At 46.2% G+C, this 12,029-nt stretch overlaps 1 protein-coding gene across 3 annotated transcripts in view; it reads right to left on the bottom strand.

The window, feature by feature from the left end:
• The window catches only part of CLASRP (CLK4 associating serine/arginine rich protein), a 664,783-nt gene that overhangs the window by 512,249 nt on the left and 140,505 nt on the right, over window positions 1-12,029 (bottom strand). For all 3 annotated transcript variants that reach the window (XM_069207696.1, XM_069207697.1, XM_069207699.1), the window contains one exon: window positions 1,257-1,336. In XM_069207696.1, coding sequence (XP_069063797.1) covers window positions 1,257-1,336 — 80 coding nt within the window. The remainder of the gene's footprint in view (window positions 1-1,256; window positions 1,337-12,029) is intronic.

Genomic DNA, 12,029 nt, shown 5'->3' with positions numbered 1-12,029 from the left:
ATACTATTCCTTACTTTGAAATAGTGCATACAGAGCCAACTTCCTACAACTATGTTTCTGAAAATTGCTAACATACTCCAATCCAATCCAAGCCAACCCACTCCAGTCCAGTTCAATCCAATCCAATCCACCCCACTCGAGTCAAATCCACCTCACTCCAGTCAAATCCACCCCACTCCCAGTCCAGTGAATCCAATCCATCCCACTCCAATCCAATCCACTCCACTCCACTCCTATCACTCCAAGCTAAACCACCCAATCCATCTAATTCACCCCACTCAAATCCACCTCAATCCACTCCACCTCATCCCATCCCATGTCAATCCACCCCGCTCCAATCCAATTCACACCACAACAATCCACCCCACTGTGCTCAATTCGTCCCACTCTACTCCAATCCATCACACGACCTCCATCCACTCCAACCCATTCCACCCAATTCCAAGACACTCCACAACACTCTATGGCACTCTCTGCCACTGAACTCTACTCCTCCCTACTCAACCCTAAGACACTCTACGCCCTCTACGACACTCCAATAAATCCACTATACCACACTGTACTCCCCTACTCCATTGTGACACTCCACACAACTAACATTTAGCCATGCTGAACAGCAGTCACACTGGTGTACAGCATAGCAAAACACATTGCCAACAGCTCTTGTACAGGCAGGACTTTTTGGCTTTGCCAATACTTGTTCATTTTTATTTTTGTGTTCAAGGATTCGGAGATTCACCGACAGACAATATCATGAAAGGGCAACTCTTTCCATTTTCACAAACCATGCATGAACACATAGGTGGGACTTTCTTTCCTTGTTCTGCAAATCATGTATTTTTTTTTATCTTGGATTTGGCAAGAAAGGAAGCTAACATGTCATTTGAAAAAGTGTTCAAGTTGAACTAAAGAGTCACAGATGCAGTGTTACATTTAAATATTTCCATTTTGCGCTTTCCAGAATTCGTAGTACCTGCAAATGAATGAGCAAATCCAGGTGTACCAGATTCACCAAAACCTATGTCCAAGGATCCACAGAGCATCCGCAGATCCTTCTGAACCATTTGCAGAGGTTCTATTGGTACCGGCGAATGTATTGTTCAACATTCAAAAAGCTCTTTTAACCCTCTGACAGAGATCTTTGTATTCTTTGCAAAGAGAAAGCGATACAGCAAAAGAAACTAACTATTAGAGGAAACATAACTGTATAATTTTCTTCTCTTGAACACTGGATACAAAATTTAAGCCCAACTTACTGCCAGCAAAGTCATTCTGCACCAAGCCCCTGTATCGTTCATAGTTGCACTTCCGTTCATCAGACTCCTGTTCTGAAGAACTGCAAAAAAAAAAAAAAAAAAAAAAAAGAAAGCAATGACCATCAATAAAGATGCATGCTTTTACTAGGGAAACATGAAATATACCAGATGATTAACATGCTGACTTTTAAAGGTTTTTCTCTTCTCAAACACACAGACCAAGTTCTGATGGCCGCACGGCAAACAAAGTCTACCGTACTCCAACTGTGATAGCTGGAGCCATTTGCCAGTGGAGTCTTGGGGCATCTACACTGCTGGACTCCAAGCTGCTATACCAATACCCCTCTTTGGCCCCAGTCTCTTAATTGTAACAAGGCAGGGCAGCCCAGGGGTTACTGAAGCTCGTAATGTGAGGAGGAAGTTCGGAACACAATACATCACTCACTATCCCTTATAAACTGGAATGACCATGAAGCCCCTTACTTTGTTCAAAAAAGGTCTTAAATACCCACAAAATAAAGCTCAGCAAACAAAATCAGAACTCGTTAGCCACTTCCCACCATGCACCACGTGTTAAAATTTCTATAACGTTAAGTCTATGGGCACTATTATTATAGTGGAACTCATAAATACCGCGTCTGTGATGGCAAGCAGTGTCTGGGACCTGCAGTGAAAAGCACAAGGGGCAAGTTCGGCTCGGAACAAATACAGTTCAGCAGCCACCTGGTACAATTCCCACTTGCTGTAGGGCAAGTTATCACTGTCTGTAAGAGGAGCTGGAGTGTGTGTACAACATGTGCAGAAGACACAAAAGAGTTGGTGTCCTGTGCTAGGAACGGGCACAGATGACAGAAACCCTTAATCCTGGGGTATCAAGCTAAATGAGGTGTCCTTCCACTGGAATCTTTGCACTTTCGTAGACATTACTTAAAAATCTGACACTACAGGTCACAGATAGATATTTTCCACACCAAATGATCCCACAGATCCAGGGACACAAGCTTCTGGGAAGGGGGACAAAGGCAGTTTTTCAGACTGGGGTTTAAAATTTGGATTTCGCTGCAGCCACCTGCCTAATTTAAATGTGGTGTGAGGTGACACTGAAAAAAGCCTCACCTTGATATCTTTCAGACTTCTTCCAATCAGGAGATGAGGCGAAGAAAGTGGGGGCAACCTGGAAGTGCCCCTTTTTGATAGTCAATCCCCATTTTGTTCCTGGTATTCAATGCAAATTTGACTGCAAGTGCACTGGCTTCCTGATAAACAGGTCCCCAGTGCCAAATCTCTTTCCCTAAAAATGTACAATTGTCCCTCAATTGGCAAAACCTTTCCCACCCTCTATAACTCCACCTTCTATAACAATCTAGTAAATTATACCTGTGGTCCCTAGGGCATAGGTACCAAAGAGGGTCCGACCCATCACCTAGCACGTGCAGACTGCCACTGCAGGCTGCGTGTCTTGGTGCAGCTCGAACTGAAAACATGACATGGGGTAGAGCCTGTGTGCCATGTCTCCTAACACTGCATGCAGTATATGTAAGTCCCCCGTCCCCCTTACAGCAGGCCGGGGCTTACAGCCCTAAGACAGGATGTATTATATTACATGTGAGGGCATATCCGTATGAACAGATGTACCCCTATATCTTTGTCGATTCTTAGACACAGTGAGTGGACAGGGAAGTCATTTTAAGTACATGTGCTGAACAATGGTCAAACCGAGTTTGCCAGCTACATGAGGGCGTCACTGAAAATATGGATGTTTGGTATCAAACATCTCATATTAATAAGCCCTTGCTGAAGGCAGTGATGGATTTATTAATAGATGCACCCAGTGGGCACCTTAGAGGTTCCTCCTGAAAAACCTACCATTTACCGGTGTGCTGACTGTTAGTTCTAACTGGCTTGCCACCACCAGACATGTTTCTGACCCCTTTGCTCTCGGGCGGACATTAAAAAAGCCTACTATGACAGGGGTGTAAACACACACCTCCCAAGTGGCTAGCGAATCTGCATTCCAACGCAGGGGTCTTCAAAGAAACCCACCACCCTAGATTTGTAGATCTTGCTTCCCTGTAAGGAGAGGATGCCAACCGCCCTGCCCAGGGCCCACTTGGCACCTGGACAGGGAAAAATTAGTAGACCGAGAGGTGTGCCCATCTCTCAGGTCAGACCCACCCCTAAGGTGAGCTGTCTGATGTGAACACAATTTTTCAAAGTGTGCCATCTTGATGACGGCAGAACTAGGAACTATGGGACAGGGTTATGCCCACCCTCCCACAGTAAGTGGTCATATAGGGGGGGCATAGTAAACCCAGGGATAAGTAGCCCATTGACTACTACCCTGCACTCCCCTAAAGCCCCTAAATTCAGTACTTACGGAAGGCCCCCACACCAGGAAATCTGATTCCTGCAGAACTAGGAATAAGGAGGATATCCAAGAGCTGCAAAGGCAAAAAGTGAGAAAGAAGCATCTGCCTTGGCCCCAGTCCTGTTGGCCTGTCTGCTGTTCCCGCCAATTTGTGCCAAATTCGACTTGTCCTGCAAGCTGCTGAGCCTCCAAAAGCCTTGAGGACTGCCAGCCTTCAACAACGACTAAATGTTGACTTTTGAAACCGGATGTTATTTTTCTTTCAAAACTTATTTATATGATCTTATGGATTCTGGTGCCTTAATATATATAAAAATACTTGTCATTTTTGTAAATTGGTGTGGATCTTCTTATTGAGTCGTGTCTCGTTGCTAAAAGAGCACCTTGGGATTGCTAGAGAAAGCCCCTGTCCACTGGTAAGGGAACCCTTGGACTCTTTGCACGATATACCTCATTTTGGTACACCAAATAAAGAGCCAGCTTCTTACAGGAACACAAACAGGTTTCCATAGAGTAATGGCAGGGTCAAGATTAAAGGAGACTCATTACAGTGCTGCAGACAACAGTCCTCCATCCTCCCCCTCCCCCCCCCCCAAAGCCGCAGGAAATGCAAAAAGCTCATGGTGATTTCTTTCCTCCTGCACCGAAGCTGGGCAATCCTTTTCTCAGATACTCAGATAGCTTAGGAGAATAACTCCTTCCAGGAAGAGGCTTTCTGTACAGGTGCAGTACAGGAGACCCTCTCCATCACGAAGAGAACTGCTCCTTCAAAAGGCAGTTTATCAGTACTTCAAGCAGAAAGCTGCACCCAGACTCAACCTCAGTCTGATAAGATGATAGTCAGAAGATGCTAAGCCTCGAAGAAAATAAGCTTCTTACCTGTAACTGCAGTTTTCCAGTATTGGTGTCTTTCATAGATTCAAGTGCTTGAATAATTCCCCGTGGTAGTGCCACAGTAACTAAATAAAGCATGAGGCTGGTCACGGATCTTCTCCTGCAATCAGAATACAACCACATTCACCTACCAACAGTCTGTAAACTTTTGACGATAAACTAATGCTAAGCCCTTCACCCTGACCTGACTTGCCTCCTCTTTTGCGCACAGCTCCTAAACTCCATCAGTTCAATCTCAATATTCCCCAAGACTGCAGGTGTATTCTGTCCAAGTCAAAGTGGAGGCCACAATAAAGACATGTAAACATTAATGGAAATGTTTCTGCCTCTGGAGCCAGAAAATCAAACCTACATCCTCTACTAGCAAAATCTTGCAAATAACTATCCTATCTACTCACTAGTTCAGTCATGCGTCCGTTAAGGTACGGCTTACAGCAATATAAAGATCTAGATGTTCATCACATTTTCTCTTTCTAATCTTGCAGAATCATCAAAAGTTTCATAAAAGAACTATTCAGAGTTTTTTTTTTTTCCTACAGTAAGGGCTTGTAAGGAAATGCCTCCTTGGCATGGTTGCCCCCTGACTTTTTGCCTTTGCTGATGCTATGTTTACAATTGAAAGTGTGCTGAGGCCTGCTAACCAGGCCCCAGCACCAGTGTTCTTTCCCTAACCTGTACTTTTGTATCCACAATTGGCAGACCCTGGCATCCAGATAAGTCCCTTGTAACTGGTACTTCTAGTACCAAGGGCCCTGATGCCAAGGAAGGTCTCTAAGGGCTGCAGCATGTCTTTTGCCACCCTGGAGACCTCTCACTCAGCACAGACACACTGCTTGCCAGCTTGTGTGTGCTAGTGAGGACAAAACGAGTAAGTCGACATGGCACTCCCCTCAGGGTGCCATGCCAGCCTCTCACTGCCTATGCAGTATAGGTAAGACACCCCTCTAGCAGGCCTTACAGCCCTAAGGCAGGGTGCACTATACCATAGGTGAGGGTACCAGTGCATGAGCATGGTACCCCTACAGTGTCTAAACAAAACCTTAGACATTGTAAGTGCAGGGTAGCCATAAGAGTATATGGTCTGGGAGTTTGTCAAACACGAACTCCACAGCACCATAATGGCTACACTGAAAACTGGGAAGTTTGGTATCAAACTTCTCAGCACAATAAATGCACACTGATGCCAGGGTACATTTTATTGTAAAATACACCCCAGAGGGCACCTTAGAGGTGCCCCCTGAAACTTAACCGACTTTCTGTGTAGGCTGACTAGTTTTAGCAGCCTGCCACAAACCGAGACATGTTGCTGGCCCCATGGGGAGAGTGCCTTTGTCACTCTGAGGCCAGTAACAAAGCCTGCACTGGGTGGAGATGCTAACACCTCCCCCAGGCCGGAATTGTCACACCTGGCGGTGAGCCTCAAAGGCTCACCTCCTTTGTGCCAACCCCGCAGGACACTCCAGCTAGTGGAGTTGCCCGCCCCCTCCGGCCAGGCCCCACTTTTGGCGGCAAGGCCGGAGAAAATAATGAGAAAAACAAGGAGGAGTCACTGGCCAGTCAGGACAGCCCCTAAGGTGTCCTGAGCTGAAGTGACTCTACCTTTTAGAAATCCTCCATCTTGCAGATGGAGGATTCCCCCAATAGGGTTAGGATTGTGACCCCCCTCCCCTTGGGAGGAGGCACAAAGAGGGTGTACCCACCCTCAGGGCTAGTAGCCATTGGCTACTAACCCCCCAGACCTAAACACGCCCTTAAATTTAGTATTTAAGGGCTACCCTGAACCCTAGAAAATTAGATTCCTGCAACTACAAGAAGAAGGACTGCCTAGCTGAAAAGCCCTGCAGCGGAAGACCAGAAGACGACAACTGCCTTGGCTCCAGAAACTCACCGGCCTGTCTCCTGCCTTCCAAAGATCCTGCTCCAGCGACGCCTTCCAAAGGGACCAGCGACCTCGACATCCTCTGAGGACTGCCCCTGCTTCGAAAAGACAAGAAACTCCCGAGGACAGCGGACCTGCTCCAAGAAAGGCTGCAACTTTGTTTCCAGCAGCCTTGAAAGAACCCTGCAAGCTCCCCGCAAGAAGCGTGAGACTTGCAACACTGCACCCGGCGACCCCGACTCGGCTGGTGGAGATCCGACACCTCAGGAGGGACCCCAGGACTACTCTGATACTGTGAGTACCAAAACCTGTCCCCCCTGAGCCCCCACAGCGCCGCCTGCAGAGGGAATCCCGAGGCTTCCCCTGACCGCGACTCTTTGAATCCAAAGTCCCGACGCCTGGGAGAGACCCTGCACCCGCAGCCCCCAGGACCTGAAGGACCGGACTTTCACTGGAGAAGTGACCCCCAGGAGTCCCTCTCCCTTGCCCAAGTGGAGGTTTCCCCGAGGAACCCCCCCCTTGCCTGCCTGCAGCGCTGAAGAGATCCCGAGATCTCTCATAGACTAACATTGCGAACCCGACGCTTGTTTCTACACTGCACCCGGCCGCCCCCGCGCTGCTGAGGGTGAAATTTCTGTGTGGGCTTGTGTCCCCCCCGGTGCCCTACAAAACCCCCCTGGTCTGCCCTCCGAAGACGCGGGTACTTACCTGCAAGCAGACCGGAACCGGGGCACCCCCTTCTCTCCATTCTAGCCTATGTGTTTTGGGCACCACTTTGAACTCTGCACCTGACCGGCCCTGAGCTGCTGGTGTGGTGACTTTGGGGTTGCTCTGAACCCCCAACGGTGGGCTACCTTGGACCAAGAACTGAACCCTGTAAGTGTCTTACTTACCTGGTAAAACTAACAAAAACTTACCTCCCCCAGGAACTGTGAAAATTGCACTAAGTGTCCACTTTTAAAACAGCTATTTGTCAATAACTTGTAAAGTATACATGCAATTTTTATGATTTGAAGTTCCTAAAGTACTTACCTGCAATACCTTTCGAATGAGATATTACATGTAGAATTTGAACCTGTGGTTCTTAAAATAAACTAAGAAAAGATATTTTTCTATACAAAAACCTATTGGCTGGATTTGTCTCTGAGTGTACCTCATTTATTGTCTATGTGTATGTACAACAAATGCTTAACACTACTCCTTGGATAAGCCTACTGCTCGACCACACTACCACAAAATAGAGCATTAGTATTATCTATTTTTACCACTATTTTACCTCTAAGGGGAACCCTTGGACTCTGTGCATGCTATTCCTTACTTTGAAATAACACATACAGAGCCAACTTCCTACAGGGCTCCTTCCTCGGGCTGGCACCTGAACACAGTTGTATTTCAACTCATGTAGAGTTTATTCGAACCCATTGACAGAGCGCACCTCATATTTCTCACATGGAAGGCCTTCGTGTTCCTAGCGCTCACCCCGACAAGCAGGGTAGATGAGAAACAGGCTCTCGACTCAAGAGCCTTCTTGTGTCTCACAGGCAACTGAGTACTTCTCTGAACCAATCCAAATATTTATTCCCTGAGGGTGATGTTGCCTGATTGGTTATTATTCACGTTTGGTTCTTTTTTTCAATTAAAAAAAAAGACAATGATAGGCTATTAAACTGACTTTTTCATTGCCATTATAGCCTATGATAGTGATATATATATACTGCTTTATTAAGTTACTGTGGGACCCCCATTTCGACGACGGGTAATGATTCAAGCATGTGAATCTCTGAAAGATCCAATACTGGTGAACAAGGCAATTTCTGAAGTACCAGTCTACAGCCCCTCGCCTAGGTCAGTGAGGGATCCAGTAGCAAAGTACTGGTTGGATTAGCTGGTATTTATCCCCAGCGCTGCCCAATTAGCTCTACTGCATAGTTCAAATGTTTGAGGATTCTTCCCCAAACAAAACACTCCATAGTCACTCTATTATCAGCCAATGCCAGTCCACAGAGCACTTGAGCCCTTTCTCTGCCGGTTCCTCCAGCTCAAACTTAGATGTGTGCATGTACCAAGACAGAAGGCCAAATCCTTTGTGAAGAAGTTCAGTCAGGAAGAGGGGTGGTACTAGGAGTATTCTGACAGGGAAGGAGAAAAGGGGAAGAGGAGGAATTTGACACCATATGACCCTCAGCCTCTACAGTAGGAGTCTGGGGCTGGGAAAGGAATGTAAAGGTACAAGCTCCAATGTCAGCAGATTTATGGGCAGTCTTCTACAAGGCTTACCACTATTTTAGATTGCAGTAAACCAATATTAAACACACAGGAAGACCAAATGGATTATCGTCTGCACCATCACACAAACATAGGCTCTACACTGTGGAAGGGCTCACAGAAGAGAATGATAATGCTGATCCAACAACAGCTATTAGAAAGGAGATTCTAGTGATCAGTACAGAGGTAATCAGACCATCTTTTCAAAATGATCTTTATACAGTACTTTGTATGTAATGGTCTCTCCAACTGGGAGCAACGTGAAGAGCTACAAGAGATGTGGACATTTTATGTGCATTTCCTTAGGTTTAAGGAGAGTCCCACAGCTTTGTTCTGTATTTTCAGGAGTTTTCAAATCTCATTCTTTGAAGTTATGTAGACAGGATGCCAGACAAGTCAAAGTTGTAATGGTTTCCTATGACCCAAACCTCCATTTTGGATAGGTTTAGGCACAAGAAACTTTCATTCAGGGGAACATATGCAAGAGGCCTTCTGAAATCCTAGAAAGGTGTTTCTGGTTATTTCTGAGTCACATGTGGACCTGAGTGTTATCTGCTTACGTTAAGGGTTAAGGAACTGCCTCCCTTTTAAATAAGTGGAGAAAGGACTAACCCTTAGGCAAGGTTTGTTTTTTTAAATGGTGATGCCAACGCCAACTGCAAACAGGTCAATTAAAAGCATCAGATTGAGAGAAGAGCAGACCATTATTTCATGGCCAGTGTCCCTCTTGGTTGAAAACTTGCTTCACTGTTGTAGAGGGTATTTTGTGCTTCCATGCACCGGCAGAGTTGGTGTATAGTTTATGCTTCCAATATTTTGCTAGGAAAAGGCCAGTTAGAACAGGAAGGGAGTTACCTTTTACCTTTCAATTTTTTCATAGTGGGTTTTATAAACTGTTCAGACTTGATGAATACACGGGAATGGTACCTGTCCACTTTCAGCATGTGGCTATAAGCAACTTGAGCTGTTCACTGCCAGTGCTAATGGGATCAGTAGTAACATAGTTACAGTCTTTTAAGCTGTCTCTCTCCCAATGCTACTTCTGCTCTTTTAAAGTATGACTGCATTGTAAGCACTATCAATTATGCCATTCTAGACTTGGACACGGGTGAGACCATGGTAGGACTGCGAAGGACACTAAGAACTGTGTTACCTTTCTGATTAGTTGAATTTCCTTTAAGTAGTATATGACTGCCCTCCTTACAGCTAGGTTGTGGAAGGTCCTTTCAGCTTGCATCTTCTAATGCTGAAAAGACCTGGGTATCTGGTGTAGGAAACTGAACGTTTTTGCAGATGCACTTCCACACACTTCTTGCCCCCTTTAGAACTATTAGGTCCTGGTTTTCGACTTCAGTGCTAGTTCCTTTAAAGCAAGGAAAGACTGATTGTTTTACAATTGGCACAGGACTTTAGCACCCCTATAAGTCCCTAGTATACAGTACTTCTGGTACGGAGGGCATGGGTACGAAAGAGGGCACCTAGGGGTGCATCATATCTTATGCCACCATAAGGGCCCCACACACAAATTGCACAGTCTGTCATTGAAGGCTGCATGTCAGGGTGCAAGCCCTGTGTGAAAATACGACATGTCACATTCATTGTGTGCCATGTCAAAGTCACTGCATGCATTATATACGAGTCAACACTACAGCAGGCCTTAAGAGCTCTAAAGCAGAGTGCATTATAATACATGTGAGGGCATGTCTGTATGCGCTGATATGCTTCTGTGATTATAGTTCTCTTCCTAGATATTGCAAGGGACCAGGCAGCCATCTTAGAATATGTACTGGACACTGGTCACCAGCTACATGATGGCTGCACAGAAAATATTGATGTTTGGTATCAAACACCTCGTTATAATAAATCCACACTGATTAAAATGGGTTGGATGTATTATGACATTCACTCAGAGATCACCTTAGAGGTGTCCCCTGAATTCTACTTGTCCTCTAATGTGCTGGCTGAGTGGTATTGACCAGCTTGCCATCATAGACTAGTTACCGACCCCCCCTTAGGAGAGAGCCTCTGCTCTCAGAGGTCAGAAACAATGTTTGCTCTGGCAGGAGGTGTTATCACCTCCGCCAACAGGATGGCTAGCAAATCTGCATTCTAAGGCCATGGACTTCAAAGCCCCTGTCACCTTTGATATCTGACCCCAGCTTCCCACAGACCTGGAAGAGGCAAACCCCTACCCTGAGGGTCATCAGGCACCAGGACAGGTGGGAAATTAGACAGTCTGGAAACGTGTTGCACTTGCAGAATGACACACCCCTAAGTTGGGCAGTCTGAAGTGAATACAAAAAAAGAGAATAACACCAGGTGTGTGGTGGAATTAGGAACTCTGGGACAGGATGATTCCCACTCCTCAGAGACAGTGGTCATCTAGGGGATGTAGTGACCCCAAGGGGGGTCCTGTTAACACCTCTCTATTGAGTATGTAGGTGGCCCCCAGGCAACAGGAAAACAGATCAAGTCAAGATTTGACTACTGAGAACAGAGTAAGAAAGAAGAAGGATCAAAGAGAGTGAGAACTGAAGACCTCCACCAAAGATTGGTACAAAACTATGCCAGGTTGCTTGTACTTCGACAATCGCTGGACCAACTTGACAAAGAGCTTAACAACCTTCCCAAACTTTGGAGGACTGCCCAGAACCTCAGCAACTGGGAAAGATGCCCTAAGGGACCCCTCACCAAACACATGACAGGCTGCCATTGCAGGCTGCGCATCTTGGCGCAGACAAAAGTGAAAACATAACATGGCACACTGCCATGTCCCCTAACACTGCATGCAATATCTGTAAATCACCCCTCTAGCAAACCTTACAGCCCTACGGTAGGGTGCATTATTTTACATGTGAGGGCATATCTGCACAAGCAGATCTGCCACTGCTACATCTTTGTTGAGTCTCAGATATAATAAGTGACCAGGGAAGCCATTTTAAATACATGTGCTGGACACTGGCCAATACAAACTTCTCCAGATACCGGATTGCTTCAATGAAGATAGGTATGTCTGGTATTAAACATAGCATATTGGTGAACCCACACTGATGCCAGTGTTGGATTTACTAACACATGCACCCAGAGGGCACTTTAGAGGTGCCCCCTGAATCCCTACCAGCCTCTGGTGTGCTTCCTGGCTATTTTCTGCCAGCCTGCCACCTGAGACATGGTTCTGGCCCCCTAGAGTGATAGCCTTCACTCCCAGGAGGGCCAGAACAAAAGCCTATCCAGGGTGTAACACTATTCCATCCACCCACCACCCACCACCCACACCTTCACTCCATGTGGCTTTCCTCACAGGAGAGAAGTCCCTCCCTAAGGTGGACTACTGCAAAATGGACACGATTTCTTAAAAGTAGCAATC

Source organism: Pleurodeles waltl, chromosome 9, assembly GCF_031143425.1.
Source record: "Pleurodeles waltl isolate 20211129_DDA chromosome 9, aPleWal1.hap1.20221129, whole genome shotgun sequence".
Taxonomy (NCBI): Eukaryota; Metazoa; Chordata; class Amphibia; order Caudata; family Salamandridae; genus Pleurodeles; species Pleurodeles waltl.
The sequence above is the reverse complement of the archived record's forward strand: the minus strand, read 5'-3'. Positions and strand labels throughout refer to the sequence as shown.